Source organism: Bombus impatiens, unplaced genomic scaffold, assembly GCF_000188095.3.
Source record: "Bombus impatiens unplaced genomic scaffold, BIMP_2.2 scf_0099, whole genome shotgun sequence".
NCBI classification, from domain to species: Eukaryota; Metazoa; Arthropoda; class Insecta; order Hymenoptera; family Apidae; genus Bombus; species Bombus impatiens.
In genome coordinates, this window is record NT_176518.1 from 928,786 (window position 1) to 940,980 (window position 12,195).

The 12,195-nt window shown below is 31.9% G+C and overlaps 1 protein-coding gene across 5 annotated transcripts in view; it reads left to right on the forward strand.

Annotated features, from left to right (window-relative positions):
* Positions 1–11,689, forward strand: part of LOC100749157 (GTPase-activating protein skywalker) — a 44,426-nt gene extending 32,737 nt beyond the window's left edge. Inside the window, exons 3-12 of one of the 5 annotated variants that reach the window (XM_012394747.3) lie at positions 1,204–1,392; positions 1,659–1,783; positions 2,496–2,642; positions 2,982–3,116; positions 3,373–3,591; positions 4,076–4,105; positions 5,098–5,184; positions 6,752–6,910; positions 6,986–7,215; positions 8,239–8,380. In XM_012394747.3, coding sequence (XP_012250170.1) covers positions 1,204–1,392; positions 1,659–1,783; positions 2,496–2,642; positions 2,982–3,116; positions 3,373–3,591; positions 4,076–4,105; positions 5,098–5,184; positions 6,752–6,910; positions 6,986–7,215; positions 8,239–8,380 — 1,463 coding nt within the window. Of the gene's footprint in view, positions 1–1,203; positions 1,393–1,658; positions 1,784–2,495; positions 2,643–2,981; positions 3,117–3,372; positions 3,592–4,075; positions 4,106–5,097; positions 5,185–6,751; positions 6,911–6,985; positions 7,216–8,238 lie in introns of all 5 variants that reach the window. The other 4 variants (XM_024364508.2, XM_003486087.4, XM_012394748.3 and 1 more) reach the window with 4 other exon arrangements.
* Positions 11,690–12,195: the final 506 nt, after the last annotated feature.

The window sequence follows — 12,195 nt, forward strand, 5'->3', positions numbered from 1 at the left end:
AGATTTGTAAATAAATTTTACAAACTATATATATATATTACAGACTTCCTTCGCACAGTTCTTTATAATCTTACGATTTTAGATCGAATAAGACAACATACATACATACATACACATATATAATTATATAATTTATATTTATTGTTTATAATGTATATATATATTTATATTGTATTTTTTATATTTTAAATTTATAATAAGAATGTACGACCTAAAATCGTAAGATTATAAAGAACTGTGCGAAGGAAGTCTGTAATATATATATATATATAGTTTATAAAATTTATTACAAATTTTTTTTAGAATGCAAATACCTTGAATCATAAAGACCGGTCCCAAAGCGATTTTCATCTACCTACCTTTTATGCTACTGCTTGTTTCTTAACCACCACCAATATTTATAAGGTCGTGATTGACTGTGATACTATTATTCTACGTTATAATGTTTAGGCTTTTACAAAATATAACGATAAATTATTCTAACAAATGATTTAAAAAGTGCTTATATATTTTCGTAATTGTTTATTTCATTGTAAATTAATGGTGGTATTTACTTTACTGCATGTTCAATAACATTCTTTTATATATATATTACTTTAGTCATCGTAAGCTAATCTTAAATTCGCGTGATTTTATAAGTCTGATACGTGGGTTCGAGAGTTCGTATATTCGAATTGTAGTGTTCTACGTTACATGGATGTATATTTATTGTTAGAAAAAGATGATGCGTAGCACCTTTACTCAGTTGGTGAGAAAAATGATCAATAGACAATGAATTCAACTATTGTAAGCAGCCAAATGCGGCGTGCAAAATGTTTAAAATAGATTAATGTAACTCTACTTAGCTACAACACATTAACGTTGTACTTTTTTAAATGTTCTATATTGCTATTATATTTCTATATTGATATATAATGCAAATTAATTTATTACTTTTAATTCTTCTTTAGATAAGGAGTCCTTATTATCGAATGAAAACTTACCGGTTTCATAAAAACGTATTTTACAAAAATATTTCTTCTACGATTTATTGCGATTATATACAATGTGATAAATGCATAAATATTCGCGGTCTAATTATCAGATACTCCGCTGATAAGTTTCCATCGAATCTCGTTAGACCAGATGTGGTGCTCCGGTCGTTCCGATTAAACTTATTTGTTTTTAGCAGCGACAGCTGATGTATGGAATTACTGTTTATAGAGCTACCGGAAAAATCAATCATGCTACCACCGTTCGTGGACAGCACTCATTGCCTGTCGTACCACCTGACGAGAAAAGGCAGGAGCGTTGCGGACAGGATTGTGTCTGTGCTGGGATACGCTTGTCCTGATATCACCTACAGTCCTTCTCTTTATCCCATCACGGCTCTTCTACTTCACTTTATGCCAGGTGAGTGTATAAATAAATAAATCGTCCGCCTCTCCCTTAGGAATACGTAGGATGAAAGAAGGACGGGTCTTTCAAGAAAGCTTCTTTCTCTGCCCATTTGTTCCACCGATACAATGGAAATTCACATCGCGTGCCGTAAGTCGAATTTCTTGCTCGTTCGCATAAATTAAGATGTTAGGCACGCGGTTGGATAGAATCCCAGGTTTATTATTAGAATGAAATCGGAAATGTTCACGAGATTACCGTTTTCCATCCATCTGTTACAGAGGAGGAGTGTTATCATTGTATGGCCAGCTTGGTCGCCGCTAAAGACAAGATGTTCATTACGCAAACGAAACTCCTCTACGAGGTTACCTGGAAAACCGTCGAGCAAATCACTAAAAAGCACGTGGTATGTAGCTTTAGGCACAAATTGTCTAAGATGAATCATGAAACGACCGTTCTGGCTTGTTTGGCTTGAAATGATTCTTATTTTACTTATAGATACAATGTTTACCAGGAAATAGCAGCCGTGTCTTCAGCTTCGTTTTTAAACGGTTTTCTGACTGATTGGTGTTGTCATAGATGTCCGTAAATGCATCATACACAAATCATTTCTACATTAAACAGACTAGAACGGAACAAGTATATGTATAGATGTAATTATTTCTTAATGCTTGGCGAATGAATCATAAATTTTCTAATGATTAGTAATCTGAGCGTAAAAGAGCTACAATCAGAACTACAAAATATTACGAAGCTAATTATGAAACGTTGTATGATATAACATTAAATAATATTATATTATTATATTTATTTAATAATACTATCAATCTTTTAAATACAACCATATTTATATTTCATGTTTATTTGCATTTTGGAACACATATAAAATTAATGAGATTTACTTCGATCACTTATCTATGAATATACTATATATAAATCACTTTATTCGCGTATATTTATTAAAGTATATGATTTTGTATGAAAAATTAAAGTTGCTGCTAAACCTTTTGCAAATAACTTCCTTTGTCTCAATGATTTGTAAAAATTACATTTATACATTTAAATTGAATATGCGGTTTATTTTTAAGAATATATAGGACTGTAATATTTTATTAAAGAAATCAGCAGCGGTACATTTGGCGAGGCACTGTTCTGGATCGAGAGCAGAAAGAATTTATATGGATTGGATGTGGTGGATTTTGCAGCTTCTTCCTTTCCAGCATTTAGTCAGGGTTATGGACTGTTTTCTTCACGAAGGCATCAAGGTCGGTATTTACAAGATTCGAATGAGATCAACTTGAGACACTTATACTCCTTTATCGCATCTTTTCATGGTACATTAAAAAATATTATTGGCTCCGATTCAAGAGAAGAATAGAGTTAAAGATATGTATAATATGGAATGCTTTTTCAGGAATAGTATGAATGGTGAATTCGAATGTTGACTGTATGCCAGTGAGAAGTCGATTAGATATGTGCATTTTTGCATATTGGCTCTTCTTAGTGTGTTGTGCAGAAAGTAATATTTTGTACATTTATAAAACTGCATCATTCTTTGTGATATTATATTATTATTAGTATTAATTTCTCATTATTTGTTTCAGGTCTTCTATCGTGTAGCAATGGCTATAGTTTTATTATTCTATAAGCATTCGTCGCTGCAAAACTCTGAATGGATGAACGAAATTTCAAAGAACGGTATTGACGCTGCTCTCTCGAAGTTCTGCAGACAAACACCGGTAAGTAAAAGTGTAAAAAATTCTTTAGCACATTACCGATGCTACACTACGCGAAGTCATTCAAAACGCATACTAATTATAGCTTTCTCTTGATATTCTTACATATAAAATAATAAGTAAAGCAAATTTTTCCTAAGCTCACTTAAACACGGACTATTATTTATTTCAATCTCATATGGAATAAATATGTTACAGCAATTTATATCTATATCTATACTAATATAGTGTTAAATATTAATAATTTATAAACTTACAGGTAACGCCAGCTAAATTTTTACGTACAGCATTTGGGATACGTGGACTCAGCTCAGCATACATATCAAGGGTATTTTTACGCACAGAAATGGCTCTAAAAAGTAAAAGCGTTATATCGGGATCCAAATCATTGGCTAGATCACGATCCACCGACAATTTGCCGACGAGTCAGTCTCAAGTCAACATTCAAATGATGTCGCACACGCTCACGATACGAGAAGTATGTTATCTGTATTCCTCTTCCTTCTAAGACGGTGTAAAACACCGAATACTTGACAAATTTTTTCCAACAAAGTATGGACTCACGTACATGCTAAAATTTTATTTTATTCTACCTGGTTGTTTCTCCTCCTGATCAATTCTTATGGGGTATACTCTGTTAATTTTGTAGTACTTGATAGTATATGGCATGTTAATGATATTACTCTCCCACTTATTTTCAAAGTATGAGATTATATTCATAAGATAGTGTACATATATGTGAGCCCATTATTTTTATCGTTAAATGTTGCGAATGATTCCTTATTTGTGAGAAATGTTGCAGGTTAAAAGGTTTAGTATCAATAGTTTACGTGATTAATGTTTCTTACTGTAGAATAATATAAGTAGACGTTTTTCAAAGATGATGGGTTAAGTTAATAGTTTCTTAGGGTATCAGAATGCAAATTATGCAAAAGCTGTTCAATGATTCACTTTGTTTTCAGAAAGAGTGTGAAGACACATACAAAGACAGGGTATCGTATAATTATCTTTTTGGGAAATGTGTTGTTAGTTTCATGTGCTCTGCCCTCTGTTCCTGAACTACTATACCTGTTACATTCATTCATACTCACCCATTGTTACACTTATCGTGCCAGCTTTGTTGCTGTTACCGTCTATCCACTTGCAGTTACTGCCTTTTGAACATTAGAAAATAACAAAAATTTCTTCCAATAAAGTCATATCTTCTATTTATTAGGTTTCAATGGCTTTCAGTGTTTCGCAGATATGATATCTCAAATGTAACAATAAAAGAAATATATACGTTTGTATTCATACATTCTATCGAAAATGTTTATTTACTATGTTACTACTTATATGTTTTACGTAGAAAAATTCAATATATAGATGGTGACTGTTACTGGTGGGCTACACGAAATGTGTTTGCTTGTCATTGATCGATAGGATGGTCGAATTTATCTCTCAAGGCAAAAGTGCAAAAAAACTTAGCTGTTGAAAGCGCTTCAAATCGCTACATCAGTTTCGATCAGTGAATGCAGCAGCGTGCTTCATAAACTCCAGTATATCCGCAGTACAATATCATATTTTGGTCGTAACAGCTGTATAAAAAAACAAACCAAACGGCGAATGTTCGGAACAAACTTATTTTAATTTTATATACTAATTAATTTCAATGCTTTGGTAGCACATTGATTACATCATTTAATTTTCTTTTTTGAGATCATTACATCGGTTACACTGGTTAACAGTGAGTTGGGCGTTTCATTCGTATACCTACTCCACACTTTTTGTGTGATATTAGAGGAAAGACTTGAAAAATGTGGCCGATGTTTCCTGTTATGCTCTGTGTCTCCGATGGTTTTAACCAGTGTTATAATATTTATTCCTATTTTCTGACACGTAAAGTTGAACCAAAGCTGTATGCCAATATAACTGACGGTTCTGTGTTGTCTTGTGTCATGCTGCGTTACTGGAATGATGATGGATTTAATGGTCATGGGTGTAGGGTGCACACAGTCCTGGACCGCGTGCTCTGTCAATGGGGGTTTATCCCATACAAAGCATATGCTCCCAGATTCTAGACATGCCTGATGTAAGTACTTACGGCCGTTCAACACTAATCCACAAAGAATAAAAAGTTCGGCAGTAGCAGAGTTTTCTGTAGTCGCTGGTCGCCTCTCTGTGGCATGTCAATATTGTCGTTATTGGTGTATATACAACCGCCTTGAAGTACATATTAAATAGGATATTTAGTCAACATGGTATTTCTATCTTTGGCTATTATCAGAGTGATATTAGCTTAAATCTGTAAGATATATTTCATGTCGATTGAACAATGGCAGTCGTTTAGCAGATCTTCTAGCAGAATTTTAAAAAGGGCTAGATCGATGTAAATGATATATGATCGTCATTCACGTTCAAGGTATAAGTACAATTAGTAATTATCGATTAAGTCGGCTTTTGTAGTCGCAATTTCATTGTCAATTCTCTGTTGTATTCTTTACTTGCCTGAGGTTTAATTTTCTTACAGAGTATACACATTGAACTGAATGATGTATGGCCTGATTTATATATTGAAGAGAACGATGCACTGACTCGTATTCCTTCTGAATAAATTACGTGCTCAGTTTTACTATTCTCTGCTATTAATTCGGCATGTTGTCCCTGTCTTATTATCATGCATTTGTAGTGATCCTGGAATTCCTTTCCCTCAACCTCTACTAATTTTTATTGTTACATTCTTCTTACACTCCTTTTGAATATTTTTTGATGTAATTAGTGTGCAACATCAATATAATAAAATAAACTTGTAGTTACAATTTTAAACCGTTTGAACACTATTCAATGTATATGTAGTCACATGCACATTTTTATTTTTACATTTTACTAAGCCCTTATCATATCACGTGCATTGCCTCATCAAGTTACCATATCACAACCTTAATCTACTTATTATAATAATTTATAATATTGTAGCAATTCACTTTTATATTTGAATGATGTTCTTGCTTTTTGCATGATAGTTTTGCATCTTGTGTAAGCACAAGCCTAATTTCCTAATATTTTTTGAATTGCATTTCTTGATAGTTTTTTCTTGTATTGGTGTTACAGATTTTTAGAGAAAAAATTTTTAAATTACGAAATCGTTATTGATAAACAACAAAAGAGCTGAATGTGATAATTATCTTAATATTAAGGGTATATAAGAATATAAAAATATTGACAATCTCCTTTAGCACAAAAAATATTTAAAAGTAAATTAAAATTAATATAAGTGATTAATTATATAAGTAATTATACTTAGGGGTTCAATATACATATATGTATATAAAACTTTATTTTTGTATATAAATATAAATTACCATCAAACAAATAGGTTTTAAAAACCAAATTTCATATCCACATGATTTAATAAAATTATTCAAAAAGAAAAAAAACCGAGTAAAAGACCAGAAGAATAAATATACTTCCTTTCTATATTGTTTGGCTTGATTATTTTTTTTCAGTCAAAGGCATGATTTACCTCTGCTATGACTTAGTTTGCTGTATTCTTGAACAACTAGAAGATCATTGAGAACTAATGTTTGCGCAATTATAAATACTGGCCATAATTATATAAAATAGTTCTATTAACTTTTTGTACATTTATTTTGTGACAGTTATTCACGTTATGGTCCTGGCTGCCTATGCGGATCACCATGTATCAACCAATCCTATTGTATACAACAGAAGAGCATGGTTGTTCTTTGACAACATTTTATGTAAGGGTAGAGCAACATGAACCAACCCTCCTAATGATAAAAACATGTAACAATGAAGTAAGTGTATTCTTCATAGAATATTGGTTTTTTATCTCTACTTAATAAACATTCGTTTGTACTTTTTGTTATAAGGTATTTGGTGCCTATTGCTCCACAAGATGGTGTGAACGTAACTTGAAAAATGATAAAGGACAAAGACAAGCTTATTTTGGGACAGGTGAAACTTTCTTATTCAGTTTGTATCCTGAACGAGCAAAATACCCTTGGGTGGGTATGGATTCTTCGCACAATGATTCTAAAGTCCATCATTCAGCTGAACTGTTTATGGCGGCAGATTCCAAAATGATAACAATTGGAGGAGGGTAAGATTTTTTTAAAATATAATATTTATGAAAAATGTGTGTACTATTTATATACTCATTAATACTTTGACTGCTACCACAGTAAAAATTGTATGAAAATTGACAGGTAGGGCATTTTGAATATAATCGATAAATAGAAGATACTTTGAAACAAAAAGTGCCCCATTAAACAATTAAACATTTTTATTAGAACATCAATAAAAAAGAAAATGAGAACAAATCTTGCATCTAATGGTGCACTGTGTTTGCATTCATATCTTCGAGGCGTGATCTACGAATATTATTATAAACACAGCTTAGAAAATGCTGCTTTATAATCATATATATAATTGAAATTAGAAGTGTACAGATACCTTACTATTATAGAATGAACAAATACTGTTTACTAATACCTTCTACACGTTTCAACATTCTGGACGCTTTGCTTACAATGGAATAACGAATGCGAATAGTTTGTTGAAATAAATGAAGCCTTTTTATAATATGTTACCAAGGCGTCACGGCGATCACCTATGACCACCAATAAGATGAACGGTCCATTGGGAAAGAATGTTGTTTTACATTATCAATTTATTATTATTTTGCCATTATATGCTTTGAATAATAAAAATACTCTCGTGGCGTCCTGAGCGAAACATGATTTCGGCGTGGCAGTCAAAGTGTTAACCGTTTGAGTCCCAGGGGTCTTTGAAAAAACAGGATCGAAAAGTCCCGAACAGCGCGAAAGCGCTTGTCTTAATCGATTGCGAAGAGAAACAAAGGACGCAATAGCGCTCGTCATATTTGTTATTTTATGAAATACATCTATATTATCATATATGCGTACTATTAGTGTATAAATATCTCAAGTTTTGTTCAATAAATATTATTGAGAAGATAACAATGAAATACAAAATACCGTCAGTCGTCCGTAGCGTTCAAATGTATTGGGACTTTTCGACGCAAAATCTAAACAGTGCGATCGCGCTGGTTGGAACTCAAACGGTTAAATTGTATTAAAAATGATTGATTTATTATTTTCAGAGACGGTCAAGCGATATGGATGGATGAAAATATAAGATTCGGTAAAACAGATCGGTGCTCTACATTCAATAATCCACCCCTTTGTGCCAGTGGCGATTTTGAGATTAGGGTACTAGAAGTATATGGATTTGCTGGTGCTTGAAAAGAAGACAGAATTTGGCACTACAACGTATCAGCTTATTTAATTCCCTACTGCCATTTAGCGACTCTCTTCTATACATATAGTGTCGTATACATTATATACAAGTATCTTCGTATCGTATATGTGCAAAATTATCGCGCTTTTCTAGTCGCGGTATTTGTGATGCATCTTCAGTCGTTTGCGGAATACTAGTATTATTATATGTGCATGTTTCATTGTTGAGGCGCTCTAAGAGGTTCTGTACCGATTGAGATTACATAGATTTATCTCCTTCGTTTTATTACGCTTGTTTGTTCGATTATTTGTCTCGACGTTTGCAGAAATAAGACGATTTCTACGATTATTGTGTTGCGAATTCTCTAGCAGGACACAGAATGATATGAAATGGTTGCTAACGTATAGATCACAGTCTGCGACATGGTGAACATCGACAATAATCAACGTTAAGTCATCTTTAGTTATGTTACAAATCTTGATATCTAACATGTACATATGTAAGAAATGATTGATTATTTACATGAATACTTAATATTCATTGGACCAGATGCTGTCAATATATATATATATATATATACGTACATATGCTGCAAATTAATTTAACGGAATCTATTGTTAATTTTGCAGTTTAACAACAATGCTCGTATACGTATGTGTTAATGCCTTGCAATGTTTATTTACTTTAGTATTGTTACAACTAGCTTTAATGAATTGTTGAACGTAGGAGCGAGACAAACGAAGGAAAGAGTACTGTTTATATGTTACATATTGTGTCTGTCACGCGTTAATCGTATATGTGTATATATACACTACATACATATAATATGTATGTTAATCTCATATTAATTTCTTGTAAATATTATAAATAGTGCCCCTTGCGCAAGTAGACACACACGCAACACAATTCATACACATTCATATATACATTAACTTTAGTCGATTCATTCCACACTGACATGAACGCGTGACGATGAAGGATGGAGTGCCTAGTCGTTTGTATTATATACGCATTTTCATTATTGTCAAATGAATCAACTAAATTTATTGTATGTACATTGACGAATATCGAGCCAGCGTTGTAAGAAAGAAAACGAAGAAATATATTAATGGCAGGGGGCGAATGGTACTTTGAACAACGATAATGCCTTTTATTTTTTAGAGATGATTACGTTTGAAGAAAAGAAAATCGCGTGAAGATTGACCTGTTTTTTTAAAGTGAAATACGAAAAGCCATAGCTTTCATGTAGTATATTAAGGATTTGTATATTTTATATAGAATCATGTCGATAGTAAGATAACAACTAGTACCAGATATTGAAACTTATATGTACAGAGGAACAGTACGATGATTTTTTTTCGATATAATTTGTCGATACACTCTTCGGGCATTCTGATGAAACGTGCTAGTGTTACTATCGTTATTCTTTGTCTCTTTTTGTGATCAAATCTGTATCGATGTCGTACGATACATGATTAATTCTTAGAGTACCTGCTTCTTTGTTTAGTTTCTTGTTGTTACTTCTTTTTTTCCTTTTTCTCTTTTTTTTTTTTTGAATGAAAGGGAAAGATGAAGAGTGAAATTGAGCGTGCATGGAAAAACTGAAGGTGTCGATTTTAGATTCCTTGGTTGTGATGTAAAAGTGGCTGGTACCACTTTTGTCCGAGTGACAATACATAATTATAATGTTTGTGTAGGAGGATTATGTATCTTTCACCCCCCGTCATACTATCAACTGTAAAATAACGCAACAAATAACATGTGGAAAATGTGTGCGTTATTCTTGATATGGCTACGCGTTAAGGAGGAACACTCAAAAGCACTAGAAAAAAGGAGCCTAAGAAGAAACGTTCCGTACATCGGCTGAGTCACCTCTTTCAGTTTTACATTAATATAATCAATCACGTTAATTAGTTTTCTTACATCGACTCTTTATACAATCGTGCGAGACGCAAATGCAAGAATGACCGAGCAACACAACAAAGAACAATCAACATATTATACACGGCGATATTGAATTCAATTTTAAATATAACCAGTGTTATAATATCGAATTTAACTGCTGAATCGTTTTCTGAAATTTGTCTAACACCAACGAGATAGTTCATAGTGAAACAAAATAATAACGAATCACGTTCACTTAACAATGTTTTGTAAATCTACGATGGTACTCCCATGGTTCACACGAAGTTAGCGAAAGTAAAAGAGTACACTGCTGATCTCAACGAAAAGATACACTACGATAGGATAGCGTAAAAAATGTATGTGTTTTACATTACCAGAAATTTTATTACGCTATCAGAACGGAGTTGGGTTACTCAGTTTAAGCGTAAGAGGTATCATATTGAAAGATACTCGAGTGTATTTAGGACGATTTATTGTAATTTTAAAGATATATAGTTACATTTCTCAGAAATGTGAAACGTGAATTTGAGGTTAGGTTGGGGTTCACGATTGAAAGAAAGAAATAAAGCAATCGACAGAATTTATGTGTCTTACAAACACAATGCGAGTAAAAGTGCATTTTTGTGCAACACGTGAGAATAGTTGAAGAAAGGAGAATCTGCGTGTATAGAGTTCCATATAGTTAAATTATTGCATTATTAGTTTATATTTATACAATTCATATACAATCCATATGTTAATTGTTTAAATCAAAGTTTGGGTTTCCACGTTACAGAGTCTTTTTCTTAACTATTCCAAGGTTGTTACCAGGAGCGTTAAGGGTTGCAAATGCTGCTAGTACGATTATCTTTTTTTTTTATGAAATTATAGTCGCGTGATAACTGAATGAGTGAATATTTATTTATTGTGTATTCGTGGTCGAGAGAAAGGTAATAATAATGTGCAGACAATGGAAAGTATTATTATTCAAATTTTCTAACATAGCACAGCATAACATTAATTTACGTTAGTGAGTAATATATATATATACATATATATATACATATAAATATATTACATATATACGTACATACATACATATATACATATATACATATATTCATATATAAATATAAATATGCCTATAAACGATGAGAAAAGAAAAATAAACGTAATTGAATGGAGTGTTTTCAAGCTTTCCGCAGTGTTGTTATATTATAAATATATATATAATGTAAGTTATACCGTTTCCGAAAAAGAAGATTGTTGCCTCTTGATGCTACTTTATCATATCATCGTTGTGAATAGAATATTGTTATACACGAATTTATCGTCCCACTTACTGTTCCTTCCATTTTGAGAAGGATATCTTACACACACACATGTGACATTCTTTATTATATAAATATACTGCATGTGATCCTAAAAAAGCCAACATGTAAAACTAAAGTATAAAGAAAAATCTATTTAAAAGCATCCCATAATCCTAGAAATTGTCATAAATGAGAAGTAAATATAATTGCTTACGTTCGTACAGAAAAAATTAGTATAATTTTGGACTATGAATTTTAATAATACGTGATAATTTAACAAAATTTTCGGAACTTTGACAATCAAAAATAAAACATAAAATCAATTGCACTTTGGAAAATTTATAGTAGCTGAAATAATTCTTTTAAAAGTAATGTCATATAAACAGTGCGCTATTTTAAAATCGAAAATGGTTATTACAAACTAATATTTTTATAAGTAATCGTTCAAAATTAACGTATGCAATGAAAGTTTAATGGTTTCCATTGTTAACACTTTCCAAAGCATCTATTTAAATATTCTTTAGAAATATTTTACTAGATTTTCAACATATTTAAATCTTTATATTAAAAATTCTTTGATGAGAAGATATAGAAAATTATTAATTTTTAAAATTAGTCATTAA